At 41.0% G+C, this 19,906-nt stretch overlaps 3 protein-coding genes across 4 annotated transcripts; 2 read left to right on the top strand and 1 right to left on the bottom strand.

The window, feature by feature from the left end:
• Nucleotides 1–425: 425 nt before the first annotated feature.
• On the top strand, nt 426–1,963 carry LOC133885071 (uncharacterized protein At2g39795, mitochondrial-like). Its single transcript, XM_062324704.1, has 3 exons — nt 426–741; nt 1,078–1,439; nt 1,531–1,963. Exons 1-3 carry the CDS (start codon nt 502–504, stop codon nt 1,688–1,690), a joined length of 762 nt encoding a protein of 253 aa, XP_062180688.1. The 5' UTR covers nt 426–501; the 3' UTR covers nt 1,691–1,963.
• A 912-nt stretch (nt 1,964–2,875) lies between these two features.
• Nucleotides 2,876–7,876, bottom strand: LOC133885302 (uncharacterized). Of its 2 annotated transcripts, none has more exons than XM_062324993.1 (7): nt 7,587–7,876; nt 7,453–7,504; nt 7,302–7,388; nt 4,721–4,880; nt 3,795–4,065; nt 3,304–3,519; nt 2,876–3,202 (listed from the first exon to the last, which is right to left on the bottom strand). In XM_062324993.1, exons 1-6 carry the CDS (start codon nt 7,638–7,640, stop codon nt 3,328–3,330), a joined length of 816 nt encoding a protein of 271 aa, XP_062180977.1. In that variant the 5' UTR covers nt 7,641–7,876; the 3' UTR covers nt 2,876–3,202; nt 3,304–3,327. The 2 variants fall into 2 exon arrangements, with proteins under 2 accessions (XP_062180977.1, XP_062180978.1); XM_062324994.1 differs by having other exon boundaries at nt 3,346–3,519.
• Nucleotides 7,877–15,885: 8,009 nt separating this feature from the next.
• LOC133885522 (uracil phosphoribosyltransferase) lies at nt 15,886–19,679 on the top strand. The gene is made up of 11 exons (XM_062325248.1): nt 15,886–16,227; nt 16,333–16,411; nt 16,640–16,698; nt 17,224–17,301; nt 17,390–17,471; nt 17,978–18,026; nt 18,447–18,508; nt 18,917–18,984; nt 19,064–19,119; nt 19,197–19,244; nt 19,396–19,679. The coding sequence occupies exons 1-11, from the start codon at nt 15,973–15,975 to the stop codon at nt 19,445–19,447; spliced, it is 888 nt and encodes a 295-aa protein (XP_062181232.1). The 5' UTR covers nt 15,886–15,972; the 3' UTR covers nt 19,448–19,679.
• The last annotated feature ends 227 nt before the right edge of the window (nt 19,680–19,906 follow it).

The following is a 19,906-nucleotide window of genomic DNA, read 5'->3' as shown; positions in this document are numbered from 1 at the left end:
ACGCGCGCGGATGCAAGCACGAGGAGAGAATCCTGAAACATCCCTTGAATTCTTATTTTAAGAAATTTAAGTCTTGGTTTCCACAAATGTGGTAATCTAGAAACCTAGAGGGTGATTTCGATCACCACAATACGCTATTTCTGATAGTCATTTGAACCTAGTTATTAAAAAATGGATCATCTGCTCTCATGAAACTAACTTAAAGCTGTAATATCTTTCATCTATCGAAAGAAATGGATTGCTCATGTGAATTTTCTTCTAATACCAGTAACTTGAGCTAAAGAGCAAATTAGCCTAAAAATAACCCCCTTCTGGTTCGATCTGTATCACTATTACTAGGTGCGCATATGTTTGTACCATCCAAACACGCCCTAACCGTTCAATCAGAGGCGCTGAAATACAATCGGACGGCCCAAACCACCCGACAAATGCTAGTATCCCAACGTGCAGTACCGCAGTGGTTCAGCTTGGGAAAAGGAAACCCTCGCAAAACCTCCGGCGATGGCCATCTCCGCCCTCCGCCGCGCTCCCTGGGCGGCGGCGGCCGCGCGGGGCCTCCTGGGGTCCGGGCGCGTCCATGGACCCCGTCCTTCGCAGACCCATCTTCACCGCGCCGAGCGCTCCGCTCTTTTCTCTTCTTTCTCCTCCCCGCAGCCGGGCGCCGCCGCCGACGCCCACCTCTTCCGGGTCATAAACTTCGAGATCTCCTGCGCCCAGCAAGACTGCAAGAAGAGCGACTGGGTATGCGGCCCCTGCCGGCTCGCTTTTTATTTCCCATTCTCTTCGCATCTTCGTTCCTCACATTTAGTGAGCAAACACACAAATGACAACCAAGAAAAGCTCCAGCAGCAAATTCGCCGTCTTCTGACGATGCAGGGACTAGGTGTTGCTAGAAAATTGTATTTCAAGCACCGATATTTTTTGCAATTGATGGCCATATGTAGGTTGCACATGACAAGTTACGTCAGATAGGATTAGTAATTGTGATTTTCCTCCCTGTTAATGTAGATACACTGGGGGCAGTGGAAGATACCATCTTTTTATCTAGAGATGTGATATTTCATTATGTTATGCCAGGCCAAGGAATTAGGAGAAGGGTTCCCTTTTGAGATCCAAGATAAGGAGGGTGCCAGCAGGATAATTCTCACAAGGAGAGATCAGAAGGAGCGCATTGAAGTGGAAGTGTTTTTGCCGAGTCCTGTTGATCCAGAGGAGCAAAATGAAGAGTACCAGGCGGAAGATGACAACCGCCCGAGTCGCGCTAACAGTGGTGTCTCAAATCAGTACTGCATCCCGCTGATGGTGAAAATCCACAAAGGGGTGGCTTCGTGGCTGGAGATCAGTTGTAGTTCTTACCCTAACAAACTCGTCATCGAGAGTTTGGCATTTGGACCGAACAGCGCATCTGTTGATTCGTTAAATGTTGAAGCTAAGATAAGGTGAGCGTTAAACCTTGTTTCGTTGCACTATGACGTTTTTTTGTCATGTATGCAGCAATTTTACTTACCAGGGATCTACATTCTTTTGCAGGAATCTTCCTGAGAAACTTCAGAGGGCGTTCTATTCTTACTTGAAAAGTAGGGGAATTTCGACTGATGTTGCCAACTTCTTGCATGCATACATGATAAATAAAGAGTGCCATGAGTACTTGTCTTGGCTGAGAAAACTCAAGGGTTTGATTAAAAGTTAAATGAAGTGCCACAGAAGTTCCTTATTTTTACATGGTTTTGGACAAGTTTCCTTTGCTCAGTTCTTGAGGACCTTTTCCAGTAGAATTGTGTCGTCTGAGATAACAATTAGGAGGTGACGCTGCTTTAAAATGTGCTGTTTGTAATCAAGATTAATGTATGTGAATGTTGATGTACCTTGCTGCATCCTTTATGGGTTTATTTGGTTAACAAGACTATGTCCTTGGAATCTTACAAGATTTCTTCCTTGAATGTCAAAGCTTTCATCGATGCCATGTTTGTTGTGGTACAATCCTGGTGAAATTTTTCATTCGCACGTCCGTAGGATTGTATAGGGGTACCGGAAAGTTTGTAACTAGTGATTGTGTGTCCAAAATCTAGTTAAGAGTCTTTGTGGGCAGGACGGCCCATTCAACTTACTAGAAAATCATAACACCAAGCCGATGAGAGTATGGTATACCTGAAAATCGAACTCCTGTGGGCACATTCTTTGGTGCCTGTATCAATGGCAGACAGTATTCCCCTGGCGACACAGAAATGCAAACCATCAAATTGAAGTGGTATGCCACCTTCACGTTTGATGAAGAACCAATGGAGGGATCGACCATTCTATAGATCAATGCCTTGATATTTGGTGCACAATTCTGCCGTGTTCGTTGTCAGGTACACTGTGGCCTTGCAGAGAATGGGCATGCGCCGATTTTTCTGTTCAGCATTTGACCATCGTGATCTGAATATTAAATATCTCAGTGGTAAAAACCATGAAATGAAGATCAGATAAACGCCGGGACGGTAAAGTACGACTGCAGAAGCGACTGCCATTGTCACTGTCTGGAACAGCAAGCTGCTATTGCCCTTAAGCCTCCAGCTGCTATCTGGCGTTTGGGATCACCGTTGATTGTAGAAGCTGGTCAGTGGTATCTGAAGATGTTTGCAGTTTCAACGAGTTTCATTGCTGTCTATCCCGATTGCGCACATTAGTACATTTTTTGGGTGATTGTTGCTTCAGCTATTGATTTTCGTCAAGCTAGCAAAATAAAAAGTAACTCCTGCTTTTTGAGCTGGCGCGCAGGAAACATCAAACGTAACTACTAACTATTTCATATGAAATCAACTTGGCAGTTGGATGTGGAATATTATACATAGGAGGATGTCCTGGTACCCAACAATGGATTATACAAAGCAAAAGTACAAACTGTGCGTATTCTTACTTACCAACGTGAGAAGACAGAGAATGTTATTGTGCGTACAAGTTGTACAAAGTTCATAAAGTACATCTTTAAGTGACAAACGCAGTAACTTTGTACCGGGGCAAGCAGTAAAATTCTGTGACTACACGAGCAAGAGTTGAAAAGAAAAGAACTTGCAAATTAGACATTTTAAATTGCACAATGCCTGAGGCTTAGCAATCCAGCGTCAATATGTAAGTCAAATTGTCGGGTAAAACTAGTCCGCCTTGTCCTTTAAAAGATGTTTGCCAAAACATGATGTCGACAAAGAGCACATCAGCTCGCCTGCCAAAAAAAAAAGTTAAAATTATCAGAATCGTGACATCAATTAAGCGTAGAATATCATGGAAAGAGAATACGGGGATGTATATAAAAGAGAGGCGAACCTTAGCAAAATCAACAAGAAAATCTCAGGCAAAAAAGAAAACCTTGATGAACAGTGCCAGAACAAACTGCAGCACTGCTGCACTGGCTATCAAAACCATCATATCAGCACTTCCCGTGCATTCCTTCAAGTTTAAAGCGATGAACCAAGATGATGCACCACCAGCAAGAGCTATGATGACCCACCGAAGAAATTCCACAGGAATGAGCAAAAGTACCTGAAATAAACAAAATACGAGGGCAATTTATATTAAACATAACAGCACCCTTCATTGAGGAGAATAAAAGTGTGAATTCAAAATGCTCACAACCATGATAGTATCATGGATTCTTTACACTAAGAAAATCGTTCTAAGAACCATTATATATAATTGCAATAAAGAGGTCGTGGAAATTCCTATACATGTACACAAAGATAGTACAAATGCAATGACTGCATGTTCTTGTCAGTGATATAGATAAGGAAATAAATGGATGGAACAAGAATACTTACAGATGCCGGTATGAAGACAAACAGAGAATAGCCCCACATACACCAAAATCGAACAAGACTTGGGCGTGATCCAAAATACTGAAACAGGAAAAAGAATACAGCGGGCACAATGATAGCATAACCATACATGACTGATGCCGCCCAATTGAAATAACCAACATCAAAGTTCCATATGTCCAGATCCTTTTTCGTTTGCATAAGATAAGTGGCAAAGTTACCGAACGCAGCTAGCATGAATATCAGAGTAGTGGTGATCCATAAGGGCCCATACCTGCAGAAATCAGAACAATTCATAATACAGCAGAATGTAAATTATAGAGATAAAAAATTGTTAAAGTACAAGAATGTAAAAGATTTGCAGAAAAATCCAGTTAGATAATAACCCAGCAAGTAGCTCACAGACGCAAACTTTTGGGTCAGAACCCCCTGAAAAACAATGATTTGTCCAGTTCCCCTAGAACTTATGCTTCTAGCAAAATAAACCTCATCTAGTCATCTGCTATGATCTGTACATTAGTGCTGTTCTACTATATTGTTGTGTCCTCATGTAAAGTTTCACATTTCCCCTACTCAAATCCCCATCTCATGCTATTAATACTTCACCCCACAACAATGGCATGTTAAAACAGAGTTCTTAGTACTACAGCAGCATATGCATCTTATAGAACTTACAACATCAGTTTCCATGTTAACAATATTTAGAATAATGTAGCAAAACTACCATATGTACCCATTCTTTTATCACGTAATTGCATATTAAACTGTAGCATGGAATTAATCACTAGAAACTATGACATCAAACCAACACAAAGGTAACTATCTTTTGCGGGTAAACACAAAACAACACAAAGGCAATTAAGAGCCAGCTTATTTGATAAATGGAGGCAGATGGCAAACCAGGTCCATCGGAGATAGGAGAAACTTACATGTCAGGATTAGCATCAATCTTCCTGAAAAAACCATCCATTGGATAAACAGAACTGACAAGCCTGTCAACTACTACATCAGTATCAACATTGAAGTATGGAGCGTAAGATGCAACATTGAAGTATCCTTTCCAATTTGCTTGGTTTTCTACATCTCCATCTGCAAAAGCAAATAAGGACTTCAACGTAGAGCAACACATGTACGAAAAGAAAACCACTACCATTCCCTTCAAGATCCAATATTAAGCAAAATTCATTCATTTTAACTCATAAAAACAAAACAGTTTCAGCGATCAAAACTCAAAGTAAGAAAAGAAACAATAAACAGCACACTGGTGCCTCGCTTCTGAGTTGAGATGGTTCGAAGATCATGGTTGCATGGTATTATCTTCTGAAAACAAAAACAAAAAAATGTTCTGCCATGTAGTAGGCATGAGCTATGGCAGTACTGTTCATCAAATGTGCAAGCTTACTGTCATTGTGCTTCATGTAGCAGTCATGATACTCAATGACTCATTCAAGCAAAAGTTATTCTCAACTATCAGCCTCCATCTACAAGATTTACACGTACACAACAGAATTTATCTATGAATACTAGCTACAGTAGCCTTCAAAATTGCCCTGTAAACTGATATGGGCGCAAAGAAGTATTTTGGGAAGGAAAGAATTAGTTTCCTTTTAGGATTCAGAATAATTAGTTTCCTTTTAGGTTTTGGAATAGTTAGATTTCATGATTGATAAGTTTGGTAATTTAGGATAGAATCAGCTAGGAGATAGAGTTGGATTCGGTGTAATAGTTAGTTGGATTAGGATTGGGACTCTTCAGTTGGCTGGCTATATATAGTTGGCAATAGCTGTGTATTAAGATCAAGCAAGAAATAAACAAAGTAAAGATCAAAGCCCGTAATGTGGGGCGATCTAGTTATCTCAGTTATCCATTCTACAATATTTGATATCCACAGACATCGATCCTGCACCTCCATGCCGCCCTGTTCCTGCGCTCGCCACCGCTGCCGTCGCTCTGTTTTCAGCTGCTCCACCAGCCAGGTTCCTGCGCCAACACCTCGTGCATCAACACCTCGTCATTGTCGCTGCTTCCTTGTTCCACGTCGCCACCGATCCTGCACACCCACCACTGTTGTCCTACCACACTAGCCACCGCCACCATTGTCCAGCGCCGCACATCCCTGCTGCCCTGCCAAGCCGTAGTCGCTGCCACAGCCGTCGATGCCGCCTACTCGCCAGCCGCTGCTGTATCATCAACAGCCGGCTGCACCTCTCATCATGGATGATAACGCCTACACCATAGAGCTTCTCAGCAAGATAATGGAGAAAGTTTTGGTGAAGGTTGAAGCAATTGAGGCTCGTCAATTTAGATGGGCAAAAAATTGTAGCACCATTGCAGTGGACATGCTGCTGCCACCTGCCCCAATGATCAGATTAGCACAAGTCGTTTCACCTCCACCAGTGTTAGCTGAAGGGCTACCATCTGCTCTCATGACCACACATCCAGAACCTACCATAGTGCTACCAATTCCTGCCATCACATGCATAGAGATAGAGGCAAAGCAAGAGGCAACATTGCTCCCATATGTGGCGTCATTGATCATCAAACAACCACCTGCTACTTCTGCTCCAATGTCAATTGCATTGCCGGTGGCAAATGTCTCACTCTCAATCCAATTGTCCTCAGTTGCTACAACAGTGCCTATGCTGAGAAACAAGGATGATATCGCCTCCATCCTTCACAATGTGGGTGTGTTTAAGAACTACAAAGAACCTTCCAAGAACATCAGACTTTTATCAGCATGGGGCTTCCATGGGTTGCAAGCATGACCACCACCACAACTCATCATGTTTCATGGCAAGGCGGGAAATGATATGGGTGCAGAGAAGTAATTAGGGAAGGAAAATAATTAGTTTCCTTTTAGGTTTTAGAATAATTAGTTTCCTTTTAGGTTTTAGAATAATTAGTTTCCTTTTAGGTTTTGGAATAATTAGTTTCCTTTTAGGTTTTGGAATAGTTAGATTTCAGGATTGATAAGTTTGATAATTTAAGATAGGATCAGCTATGACATAGAGTTGGATTCGATTTAATAGTTAGTTGGATTAGGGTTTAGTTGGCCGGCTATATATAGTTGACAATAGATGTATAGTAAGATCAAACAAGAAATAAACAAAGTAAAGATCAGAACCTGCAAGGCGGGGAGATCTAGTTATCCCAGTCACCCGTTCTACAATATTGTAAACAAAGAAGTGCAGGACAATTTGTCATATTTGAGGGGGGAGGGAGGGGGCTCACGGGGAAACAATGTGCTTCGTTCAAAATTTCTGACATAGAGATAATGCTAGGCACGTCAAAATATTCTTCTTAAATTCTCCTGAATCCAATGTTCACATTTTGGAAGAGTTGGCATTCAAATATAACCATACATCACAACCCACTAGCACCATAATGTATCCAGCTATCCACAGTTCCATACCCACAAATCGGGTACGTTGTGCAATTGTGCATCCATAGCTAGACCAATTTGAATTCAAACAAACTACTACAGAACATGGTCACAGGAACATGTGTTACCTGCAGGGACGCCTGGAGGCCGATACCCCCCTCCATTACCACCAAGAGCAGGCGGGAACTCCTGCAACCGCGAGGTGGAAGCAGCATCTGCAACCGAAAACAAATTACTAACAACCGCAACACACACACCCGCAAGCAAGCGCACCACTACCTTGGGCGGCGGGGCCACCGACACCGGGCTTCCTGTCCTCGGGAGTCACGGCCTACAGAAACCAACCACCCCAGATCAACAGCAGCCCTAAAGAAACAGAGAGAAACGAAACGGGGCAGGGATTGCGTGGGTACGGGGACCGAGCCGAGCAGGTGGCTGGTGGGGAGGTTGGCGTAGCCCTCGTCCATGGCCGTGGTCGTGGCGTGGTGGCTGCGTCGCCTCTCTCAGCAGCTGCGCGTGGCAGCGCAGCTCGGGGTCGCCGGAGACGGGATGGGATCGGGTGATGGTCTGGGATTTGAGTTGGGGAACGGGGAGAGGGGAAAGGGGAGAAAGCTCTGCCGCGGGGGAGGGGAAGTCGTCGTCGTCGTCGTACGCCCTCGTGTTTGCTTCGGAAGGAAGGAGGTCACGAGGCTGGTGCAGCAGCGACATCGGCCCAACTAGCGAGCGGCCCACCAAGCGTTTATAGGTGTTTTTTTTTTCCCTTCTTGCATGTACCGGAACAAATGGTTTAAAAGATGTGTAATGCTCCTTAAAAAAAGTAGCCCTGTTTGGATGCAAAATATTTTTGAAGTTTTGAGAGAAATCCTGGTTTCTAAAAATACTATAGTATCAAATACTACGAGGGTGTTTGGGTGCATTTCATTCATCGGTAGGATTTTGATCCAGTGGGCGAGAGGGAATGACTGAGATTAATTTGACTTTAAGAACAAGTCACTCCTTTTTTTTTTCTATTGCTATTAGCAAATGCTTCAGCTCCATCGATTCACGTACCATTATTAGTTACCGGCTAGGCGGCTACTACATCTATTGAGGATGAGTACCGTGCACTAAATGTGAACTATTGATGCATCTAAAATACGTATCATATTTTCTAGTAATTTTATGAATATTTTTATAATTATTGCCCAACAATCATTGGTTAACTATGATTTACACGAGATACATTCTTTTTTTAAACCGGCAGAAAAAATAGAAGATTTTGCGCAATCCATACAGATAGATGTGAAGATCTCACAAAAACGAAGCCAACCATACTAGTTGCGTCTCGATTGGAGTTTCCAGAAGGTTTGTATGGGTGCGATACAGCTGCTGGTGATCATATCGACTGATCGAACCACCCCCTACAGGTCCAATTCGTCAAACCAAATAACTTTCATGAAAGTGGCGGTATCGAATGACTTTCAAAGGTGACGCAAATCCTATTCCAATGGTTATTGAAAGACGACATTGATCCATATAAAAGGGGTGATCACATAACCACCACGAGATATTGAAAGGCTGTCAAGATAGAGAGTGACCTAGTCACCCCCATTTCCCCCATAGTTCATCAGTTTCCTCTCCATTAGAACTATTATAATAGGTTTCATCCATTATTTCTCGGTGTAAACATTAATCATATCAAGAAAATTGTTAATATTTGCTTTTAATTGTGTTCTTTATTTATTTTATAATGATCTTTCTTGCTATAATTATGTGTTTCATTTCTATAAGCGAGTAGTCCCCCATGGAAAAAGGGCGCTTAGGCTTCATATAGTGCACTATTAGTGTAGATCGGAAGTAATATTAACGTAGTCTTTCCTTATACAAATCCTTTTATTTGTCTCTCGTATTTACCAGATTTGTTTTGCCGCAGATACAGGGATCAGACCAAGTTGTAGATGTGACTTATTAACATGGACTATACCTAACTGCAACAAAAAAGTTCCACAAGAGATCAATAGTACAACCACGACACATATGATATTATTATAGGATCCATCTCTTAATAGATGTGCATGATAATGATGTCATGTGTACTGAAGGATGATTGTTCTTGTTCAATAGCCCACATAAGAGAAAGGTAGATATGAAAAGATTAGGGTGTGACACCCATATGATAAGCATATTTAATTTATATAATTAATTTTTATCCTATTTATTCACTAACATATAGATCATATATGGGTCTATATGACCAATTAGCTACACAGTTCTGATGTGCCCTCTACTTTATTTTTAATCATTGTTGATATCCTTATTAATTTTAACATTATTTACTTCTCGCATTTAATAGTTGATTTATTATTTAGATTATCTATTTATAAGTATTGAATCCTATGTTGCACGTTCTTCAAAGTGGTATTGGATGAACAACCACATATGACAATGACGCGTTACAAAGCACAACTATCTGCCAAACCATTTGTGCCGATTATTTTCTTCGAAAAGAATTTATGCCGATTAATCAAAACACCTATGATGATTATGAATCTTTATAATCATAGGTTTCCATGCTCGTACGTACAATTTTCCTCCTCCACCTCTTCTTCTATGGAAATTTTGTAGGAGGGACTGGAGGGGGGCTACAATGGTGTAGGAGCCGGTAGGGGGGCTCATGCCTGGATCTGCCACTGATTATAAGTATACTAGCTGAATGTTTATATGTTGCAATAAGAGCTAAAATTTTTATGAGATAAGTTACGGTAGGAGTTGAAAATTTTCAGCATACTCATCATACTTAACAAGTTTGTCACATGTTAATAGTTTTTTTAACCGGAAACCAGCATGAGATTTCCTAGCTATGTATTAATAGAGAAGGAGAAACAAAGAACAGAGGTAGCTGGGGCCGAAATCACCGAAAAAGAAAAATAACATCAACAGTTCAGCACACACAGGGCCAGAAATAGCCTAATGTTATAACACCAAAGCTGGTCCGTATGAAAATAATCAGCCTAGCTAGCTTCACCTAGCTTATTACACATCACATTTAAAATTGCTTCATATTTACATGTGTTAACTGAAATATAAATTGAAGCAGTTAACAGCCCAGTTTCTACAGTTTATATAACCTTAACAGATCTCAAAGCCCACAAACTTTGCTGTTTATCATTGAGCTAGGAAGCAAAGATCTTTGTATTCCTGTATACAAAGCCAAGATAGAAACTTTGGTCTGAGATCATAAATCTGTCATTGTCGGCTGGCTGGATGTATAATCCAAACCAGCGAAATAATCACATCTAATCCTTGATATGTGATGTTGAGGAGTCACATGAACCATATAATTCCTTGGGAGTCTTACAAACCAGGAACATTTGTTTCTGAAACATGGGCCGAAGTCCATAGAAATCAGAAATCCAGTGCACGTGAACACAGACATAAGGATGAAATTTTCAATCGATCAGTCCACTAATCAAGTGCTGGCATAGGGTGATTGGGGCTCCTTGGGTGTTATTGGTACCTATAAAAATGAAAAAAAACAGTGAGACACTGTAAACAAAGCTACCATGTACTATATCTTGGTGAGACTCGTTCATTTTTTACAAACCCATATGGAACTGTTATTGTGTAACCCGTAACATCTGGGAAAAAAATAAGAATAATGTAACACAATATGGTAGCTTTTTTTACTTTGTCTCGAGTACCCATGTCAAGAGAAAAAAAACATAATGGTTGCAGGAGTAAGTAAAACCTGAAAAATCAAATGGCACATACCCTGATCAGTCTTGTGTTCAAATTACTGTATGGTGTTTAAATTAGCAAAATAACCTACAAAGAGACACAAAAAGCATACCGAGAAAAGGGACATTATCCAGAAAATAAGTGCATGAGTGCATTGGTCATAGCATAAGTGTGAAACACCACTTCTATCTGATATACAACCTTTTTGGCACCGCTCCTGCACCATCAAGAATCTACATCAAACTTCTATGGACAATTGAAAATTCAGAAATTAAGGGGGAAGAAGATATATAGCAGGAGTGAAGTAATTTGGGAATTGCATATTCCTTCCGTCTAAGTTTTCAATGCAGGATAAACCTGATATACAAGGAAAGGGCATTTTATACACATGATTGTGGCAACAAACGATACATTAGACATTAGGGCGAAGGAAAGTTTTGCAGCAGGTTCAAACTTTCTAGTCATATGTACCACCTTAATGTTGCTGATAATATTACCACATATATCTCCAGAGAAGCTCCGATTTGGAGATCAGGCTCTGGGGTAGCGTATGAGCTTGCGGTTGGATGAATTCGTATAGGAACTCCCCGACGAAGAGAATGAAGGGGATGAGCTCGAGGAAACCTCCAGGAAGCTTAAGGGAGTCCCCTCCATCGATCTCTTGTCGTCAAAGCCATCGACGTGATCTCTTCTTCTCTCTCTAGGGCTTGAGTGAGGGAGAGTGAGAGAAAGAGTGTGAGAGAGTGTGTGATCGACACTCTTAATTGGTGCTCTGTGTACTGGCGGTCAGACCGCGAGAGCAGTTGGTGCTGAAAGTCTCATTCTTTTTCCTTTTTATCTTATTCTTTTTCTTTTCTAATATATATGGGGTTTCTGCCAATTAGCTTCTAAGCCATTTTCACTCTCAAATACTCATGTGCATGTGGGGGAAATACGTGAAGATTTAAAACACATAACTTTAGGAACGTGTTTAAACTCAAATCGATAATCAATCGTACAAAATATAATGCAATCACGACTAGGCATGCCTAAATACGTAATTAATAATTTGGGACGTGACAAACCTTCCCTCTTAAAAAGAATCTCGACCCGAGATTCGGCAAACTAAGGGAGAAGGTGATGGTGATGAAGTGGAAAGGAATCTCTCGAAAATAGAAAAGAATTTTTGTCTAATTTCATTGATGGAACAAAATGATAGTCATTGTGCCTTCACATAAGCTGGCGGTCAGACTGGAGCTAAGCTCGATTAGACCGCGGCTCGGTTGAATCGTGGGTCGACAGTTAGATCAAAATCTATACAGATGGTTTGGGCTCTGGTGGTCGGATTGATGTTATGCCGGTAGACAGACCACTGACCAACGGTCAGACCGCGAGCCTAGGGTGGTCAGACCGGTCGGGAATAGAGAGCTTTGGGTTCTAAATGCCTCTGGCAATTAGATCGGTAGACCAACAGCGATCAGACCGCCGGGAGTACGTTCTCCCGGTTCAAAAGGTTTCAAAGTGCAATCCTTTGGAAACAAACTTTCTATTCAACATGATGATGTTTATAGACATGTGAGATGCTCCAATTATGTAAAATTACAATGATATTTACATGTTCTCAAAAGGTTTGGGATATTCGAAGCGGATTTTGTCCTCACACTCCCAAGTTGCTTCATTCTCGATTTGGTTGCTCTTTTGGACTTTGATGAACTTAATAGAGTGTCATCGAGTCTTGCGTACCGCTTTATCCAAGATTCGGATTGGCCACTCACAATATAAAAGATCTCGCTGCAACTTTTGGTTTGCAACTTCGATCGCTTCGGTTGGGACTCGAAGGCATTTCTTTAGTTGCGAGACGTGGAACACATTGTGAATAGTGGAGAGGGACAAAGGTAGGTCCAATTGATAAACCATCTCTCCACACCGAGTAATGATTTGGAAAGACCCTACATAACGAGGCACCAACTTCCCTCAGACTTGAAAGCGTCGAACCCCTTTGAGAGGCAATCCGTCGCAGGTCTGGCACAGGAAGACGTCCAAAACAACCCGACGGGCGCCCAAAACCCGACAGGTGCCCAACGGGCTCAGGTTCGAGTTGGAGTTTCCGCCCGATTAGTAAATCAGGTACGGGTCAGGTTGGGGTTGTCGGGTTTCGGGTCGGGCATAGTTTTGCTCCACCCAGACCCGACCCGACCCATTGCCAGCCCTAGCACCAACTGACTATGAATGCATCAGTAAGAACCAGACCAAGAGCAAATCAGGTCATTAAGAATGCTCCAAGCATTAAGGACTTCCTGGCTACTTCTAGATTAACAACAGAGGAACTAGCACAGCTTGTTATGGGAGCGAAAATCCCAAAGTTATATGTTACATGATCGTTTGAGTTGGGCAAACCTTTGCTCAAACCAGATATAGAAAGAAACCTTACAACTCAAATGCGCTGATTACATATATAGTACTTGGAGTAGTTCAGGCAGGGTTTTGATGCATTACTTGTGAGATACAGAAATGAATATTTTCTCAACGAGGACTACTACTTCTGGGTGAAATTCGAGTGCTTGTATGAAATGTACAAGGAAGATGCCCTCGACATGACCATAGTCAGAGCATGAACTCTGTCAGTGACTTATGTATATAATCCACGTTATATGATCTTATACCTTCAAATCAGCTAACCAACTTCTCTCTTTAGTAGAATAGAGATCCACGCATGTAGACAAGAATTATACAATAAAGTAAGATTCATCAATCCTGGGTTTATCAATGAGGAACTTGTAATGGAGAGTCCAGATTTCACCGAAAACTACTTATTGAAGTGTCTACTTCACCACCAACACAAGAAATTCGTACTCTTACCCTACAACTTTGAGTACGCATTTGCATGCCAGAGCATTCTTCTTTTATGGGCAACTCGATTCTAGTACTAATTTTCTATGGTGACATATTCCTGCAATTTTTATTGGGTATTCTTTATCATCCATCCAGAGTTGAGCAAGATCAGTGTTTTAGACTCACAAAAGAGATATAAGAAGACTTACTAAGACCTCATCAACATGCTAAACATATAAACTCGATCATTTAATCTTCTAACCGATTTCATCTATGTTTAATTGGTATTCATATTCACATAAAAGGCGTACACAAGATAAAAACCGATTTTTCGGTACACAGGGAATATTCATGTCTTGCATTTCCTACTAAATAAAAAGTTTCAATTCATTCCACAAATGAATTATTTCCTCTTGAAGTATATGAAGCAGCCACCCAACAACAATCTCTACGGGTTCTATGTTCTTACTTTCATGCACGTATTCAGCGAAGACAGAGACATTGTCCTGTTTAATGATATTGAGGTATGAAATTACATATGGATGCCTTCTTTTCAATTTCTATACGTGTTCATGGACTAATTCTTTCGATTCTTCAAACGCAGCGCTTCAAACAACGCACAAGTGTGATACTCCCTGTGGAAATACATGTCATTCAAGAAAAGATCATCGGATTATTTATCTAATATTTTATTAACCGAAACGACGAGTTTCATGAACTGATTGTGCCATCGACGCATAAGATACCTTCAGATAACATCATACCTTATAGTGCAGAGTATGCGATAAGGAGTAAATCTACCAAAGGGTTTGATAGCGTACATATCGTTAAGCTAAATTAAGTAGATTTATTTGTATATTAATAAAGAATATTAATTACTATGTATTAATGAAGAATATGAATTACTATATATTTATGAATATATCTTTATTATTAATTTATATTAAATATGTCTCATTGTGTACATATATTGAGAGGGAAAGAGACGGAGAGAGGAGAGGATAAAGAGGAAAGAGAGAAATAGGATATAGAGGAGGAGAAAAACACTACTGGCTCAAGGATTCAACCGGTAGTGATTCTACAGTTATCATTATCGGTTGAAACCACTAGCCAGCAGTGATACTAGGACATCACTACCGGCTCAAGCCTTGGATCGGCAGTGATAACCCTCTCCACTGTCGGTTATCCAGGGTGACAGTGATAGTCGATAATTATCACTGTCCGTTAACCACTACTAACTTTAAAACCGGTAGTAAAAAGGGTTTTAAACCGACGATGAAGGAGGTTTATATAGGAGTGCGTGATTCCCGAACAATCCAAGGTCACAGCTCCTAATAGGCTATATAAACGTCCAGATTAATGCATGTCATCTGTATACGCGTCCAGGCGTGGCTTTATTTGCATGAAGAATATTCTACGAACCATTTTTAAAAACAAAATATTGTACTCAATACTACAACTAGCCAAACACATTATGATTTTCTAAAATATGAGGAAAAAACTCTAGTTTCAAAGTATTGTAGTATTACATGATTCTAGTTGCTTAAACTGTAGTTTTTCAATACTCTAGTATTTAGAAACTACAACATCCAAAGAAGCAATGGCAGTTCGAAAAAAACAATGTGCCACGACATCAAGCATCCATCTAAAGATATTGTGTGCCAAGAACCAGCTGTTTGCTACCCACTTGTATTCATATCATCGATGGTTAAGATTTTGGGATTTTAGCTTTAAAGGTTGTCAAAGTTTCGATGTTTTTCTCATACTTAGAAAAAAGGTCATAGGAGGCAGACCGATCTAGCGATAGTGATCAGTATAAGGATAAGTATGTCAACGACCATAGGCAACAAAGTGCCTACAGTGATCAGTATAAGGATAAGTATGTTAACGATCATAGGCAACAAAGGGCCATCGGATAGGCTAAAACTAGGGATGAGGGTGTCACCATACGCGGGAGGTAAGGAAGCATGAGCTTTAGAAGACCAATGTGCGGACGTTATATCTCATTTGACGGTAAGTGAACTGTTATTCTCAGTGGCCTGAAAATTAGTGTACCTAATTTTAAACTTAGTCCTGTTTGCAAAATTTGGAGTGAAATTGCTGGATACACTAACAAGTAACAAGTTGTCAGTGAAACACTATAACCACGCCACGGCACCTGGTGACGCACCAAGTGTACATAACAACCGCGCGGACCCACCGTATCCCACCTCACCCCCCTCCTCACTGCTCTCGCTTTCGCTCGCATCCGCACCTCGCCCCGCCCTCACGATGCCGTCGCCCGCCACGGCCGGGGCCGCGGCCGCGTCGGCGCCTCTCCACCTCCGCGCGTGCGAGCGGCGCCGCCTCTCTCCGTCCTCCTGCTTCCTCCCCACCCGCGCGCTCCTCAATTCCGCGCGCCTAACCGCCCCAGTTCCGGCGACGCTGCCCGTCCACGCGCTGAGGCTGTCCCCGACTGCGGCGAGGGCGGCGGGCCCCGACGCCGCCACTGGAGCGAGGTCGCCCGCATCCGGCGGCCAGATGCTGGTGCGGATCTGGTTCTGCCTCCCTCTGCTTATTGTCTTTGTTTATCCATTTTCACGTGCGCGCTTAGGTGGGTTCTCGTGTGATGTGGCGTGTCTGTTTCCGCAGGTGTTCGTCCCGCCGCATCCGCTGATAAAGCACTGGGTTTCCGTGCTGCGCAACGAGCAGACGCCCTGTGCCATCTTCAGTGAGTGTGCTTCTGAACAACTTGGGAGTTGGATAAGAGTAGTAAATGAACCTGACCAGTGGGTGAAATTTAGTTGCTGAAGCAAATTTGTTTGGCCATGGGTGGGAGTGTTACTGTTGGTGAAGTGATAGCTTAATGAACGAATTTACCCACCTATATATTAAGCTAGTTGCTGTAACAAAGCAATGTGATAGGATTTGACTGAGCAATTATTCATTGTTGTCATAGAGAGTGCCATGGCAGAGCTTGGTCGGCTGCTCATATACGAAGCCTCCAGAGACTGGTTGGTGAGTTCAAATCTTGCATGGATGAGTGCTATCCGTTACTTTTTCTTACATTTGTAATGCTTGTAACTTGAAATTGTCCTGTGGTAGTGAAATTATCCTCTGTAAAAGTTTTAACATGGTATGGAAATTGATATTTGTCTGTTAAAATCTTTACATGCCAGTAATATCTGAAAATTCTCAGTCAGAAATTGCAACAACTTCTTTATTGCCACTTTTTTGCCACCTTTTTTGCATGTACCTTTTCAAATACATAGCTTTCTATCATTTTTTAGAACCCGTCAGGAGCTTTAGCACCTATTAAAGAAGGAGGTTGGCACTCAAACTGATCCTAGGACTCAAACTACGGTTGGCAGGGAGGTTAATACAACCTCCCACCACCACCTATTCCCATATCTTTCTATTACAAAGAATCCATTGCTCCATCATTTCTTTTGGCAAATTCAGTCATTCTCACACACATCAATGAAGCACTTCACTGTAGATAGTGCATAAGATGCCATGATAAATTGTTCTGAACCCTTTCAGCCTACAATCACCGGAGAGATCGAAACACCTGTAGCTGTAGCCAGTGTTGAATTCATTGATCCAAGAGAGCCTGTTATGGTAAGTATGTTTTAACACTAGTTATTGCACGTGACATTTGTAGTGTGTCTATGATTATATTTAGTCTTTCCATTAGCATGTCTAACAGGTTATTCCAATACTGAGAGCTGGTCTTGCACTAGCTGAAAATGCTTCATCAGTTCTGCCAGCCACCAAGACTTATCACCTTGGTAAGTTGATTAGACAATCTAATGCTTTAGTAAATAGAGTCAAATTCTATTATTTCTTTTTTGAATTTTCAATCAGCTTTCTATGCTCACATATTGCTAATGTGAGCTTCACGACACACATACAAGCAATCCAAACTGATTTATTTTGTTTCCCTAAGTACCAACACGATCACTTAATATTCTGGATTTGACGCATGCATGTTTGCGGGTCAGAAGCATAAAGTTTAAAATACGGAGACTAATATCTATATATTCTTTTCTTCACCACCAAGTCACACTATTATTCTGCTTGCCAATTATGTATTTGTGAAAATATGAAATAAAAATTTGTGCGTGCTGCAGCCAGAACAAAGAAGCTAATCAAATTATTTACATACCCTGTAAAGACAATATTTTTGTTGCTTTTGTGACTTTGTCAAGTACTTTTACACAAATTAGTATGTATCTTGATTCTTGAAAGCTATGAACAATTATTCTTATCTGTTCCGTTTCGTTGAAACATGAAGGCCTTCGTAGGGATGAAGAAACACTTCAACCTTCCGTATATCTGAACAAGTATGTGCTAATTTCCTTCTTCCTTGCAAATTCTATTTTATCTTTTCACTTTTCACAAACTGTTTTGTAAGGTTGTCTCATGTTTTAGTTTACGACCCTATTAGACTACTTTAACGAGCATTATATCCTGCAATTGCAAATGCATTATATATATTTTTACTATGCAAGTAAGTTCCTCATTTTGCTACATATTAGGATATGCAAATATTACAAAACAAAGGTTCCATTGCTATCTTGATAGAAGTATAATACCTACTAGTTATTTGTAGTGGCAAGTTTCATGGTTTGTGTTAAGTAATGCCATCTTACTTTCGTATTCAACTGTTCTGTCCTTTCTACCAGCACTGGGAAAGAACTTAAGTACCTACGCTAATTAGAGCTATTCTACAATCATTCTTTATTTTTCTTGTTTCAATCCAGCCTGCCAGACAAGATTCCAGAGGGGACTCGTGTGCTAGTTGTTGATCCAATGCTGGCCACTGGTAAACCTTTGCTCTATGTAAACAACTTGTGTTCTGCCTGGCGTTCTTGATTTGAATGTACCACGTAATTTCAAAACCAAGTGATAGATGTACTCCTTATTCTTCTTCATATGCATGTTGTGTAGTATCATCTCAAGTAACTAAATGTTGCCTTAAAAACAGTAAATGTTTGTCTCCGGAAAGGAAGAAAGTAAGTTTCTATACCTAAGCAGTGTTATGCAAGAAAAGCCTGTTGTTAACAGTTGAGCATATGGCACTAAAGAAGTTCTGATATCTGAGAATTCGAACATGTTTTTTTCTTTTCAGATGAAAAGTAGAAATAAAATTTTAGGTTATGGGTCGATGCAATCAATGGCATGGGATATGTAACTCTCATATGTATGATATAAAGTTGACTTGTTCATTTAGGTGGGACGATTGTTGCTGCTATTGACTTGTTAATCGAACGTGGAGTTACCAGCAAGAATATTAAAGTTGTAAGTTGGTGAAAACTTCCATGTGTTTAGCAGTTACTTACCCACTTTATCAACCTTTAACACTATTCCCCCAATGCAGGTATCTGCTGTTGCAGCACCACCTGCACTGCAAAAGCTCAGCAACAAGTTTCCTGGGTAAGAATAGATGAGCTATATGCGTATATAACAAGTTCATCCTGCATGTAGTATTTACAATTTTCTTCCCATTCCAGGCTCCATGTGTACACGGGAATAATTGATCCTGAAGTAAATGAGAAAGGGTATTTTTCTTAACTTCTAACAGCTATCCGCTAATTGCAAAATGCATGCAGCACACATTGGTGCTTGTTATTGTTGCGCAAATACCGCATCTGGCCCTTGCATGATTGCTTCTGTTGATTAATGACTTCCATTATTCACTTGTGTCCACAGTTTCATAGTTCCAGGGTTGGGGGACGCTGGCGACAGAAGTTTCGCCACTTAATCAGACTGCTCAATTTGACTGGGCCAATGTTCCTCCAGCGAGAATCCTTGCTTGGGGTTGATAAAAACGGAGCAGTTGTGAGTAAAAGAGGTGTTACATACTTGTAGATTGCCTTCATTCGAGATTTTGTTCCTTCTCAGTGATTGAATATGATATAAGACTAGTTCAGATCTCTGTCTCTCCCCCCTTAAAAACAAGATGATTTTCAGGAAATGTATTTGATGTTGAAAGATCTTGCATCTCCCTTCCGACCTTGTGGTTCTGATGGCGAAATCCTTATCATTTTAAAAGAACAAGGTTTCATTCACAATGGCTCTCGCCGGATTAATGAAGTTCTGCTTGCTAATATTTCTCCAATCTTAGGATAAAACCATATCGCCACGTTTTATTGTCTAACAGTGTGCTTCCTAGCGCTCCTCTCCAAACATGTGATTGTACTCCGGAGTATATTATCGCGTG

The sequence above is a fragment of the Phragmites australis genome, chromosome 11, assembly GCF_958298935.1.
Source record: "Phragmites australis chromosome 11, lpPhrAust1.1, whole genome shotgun sequence".
Classification (NCBI taxonomy): domain Eukaryota; kingdom Viridiplantae; phylum Streptophyta; class Magnoliopsida; order Poales; family Poaceae; genus Phragmites; species Phragmites australis.
The sequence above is the reverse complement of the archived record's forward strand: the minus strand, read 5'-3'. Positions and strand labels throughout refer to the sequence as shown.

What these genes read in the sequence shown, in the direction of transcription:
- LOC133885071 (XM_062324704.1), top strand. Translation starts at nt 502, where the DNA reads ATGGCCATCTCCGCCCTCCGCCGCGCTCCCTGGGCGGCGGCGGCCGCG. An exon ending in ACTGCAAGAAGAGCGACTGG is followed by an intron (nt 742 to 1,077) that starts GTATGCGGCCCC and finishes ATGTTATGCCAG; the next exon opens with GCCAAGGAATTAGGAGAAGG. An exon ending in AATGTTGAAGCTAAGATAAG is followed by an intron (nt 1,440 to 1,530) that starts GTGAGCGTTAAA and finishes ATTCTTTTGCAG; the next exon opens with GAATCTTCCTGAGAAACTTC.
- LOC133885302 (XM_062324993.1), bottom strand. Translation starts at nt 7,640, where the DNA reads ATGGACGAGGGCTACGCCAACCTCCCCACCAGCCACCTGCTCGGCTCG. An exon ending in CGGTGGCCCCGCCGCCCAAG is followed by an intron (nt 7,389 to 7,452) that starts GTAGTGGTGCGC and finishes TTTCGGTTGCAG; the next exon opens with ATGCTGCTTCCACCTCGCGG. An exon ending in GCCTCCAGGCGTCCCTGCAG is followed by an intron (nt 4,881 to 7,301) that starts GTAACACATGTT and finishes TTGCTTTTGCAG; the next exon opens with ATGGAGATGTAGAAAACCAA.
- LOC133885522 (XM_062325248.1), top strand. Translation starts at nt 15,973, where the DNA reads ATGCCGTCGCCCGCCACGGCCGGGGCCGCGGCCGCGTCGGCGCCTCTC. An exon ending in ATCCAAGAGAGCCTGTTATG is followed by an intron (nt 17,302 to 17,389) that starts GTAAGTATGTTT and finishes CATGTCTAACAG; the next exon opens with GTTATTCCAATACTGAGAGC. An exon ending in CACCAAGACTTATCACCTTG is followed by an intron (nt 17,472 to 17,977) that starts GTAAGTTGATTA and finishes TGAAACATGAAG; the next exon opens with GCCTTCGTAGGGATGAAGAA.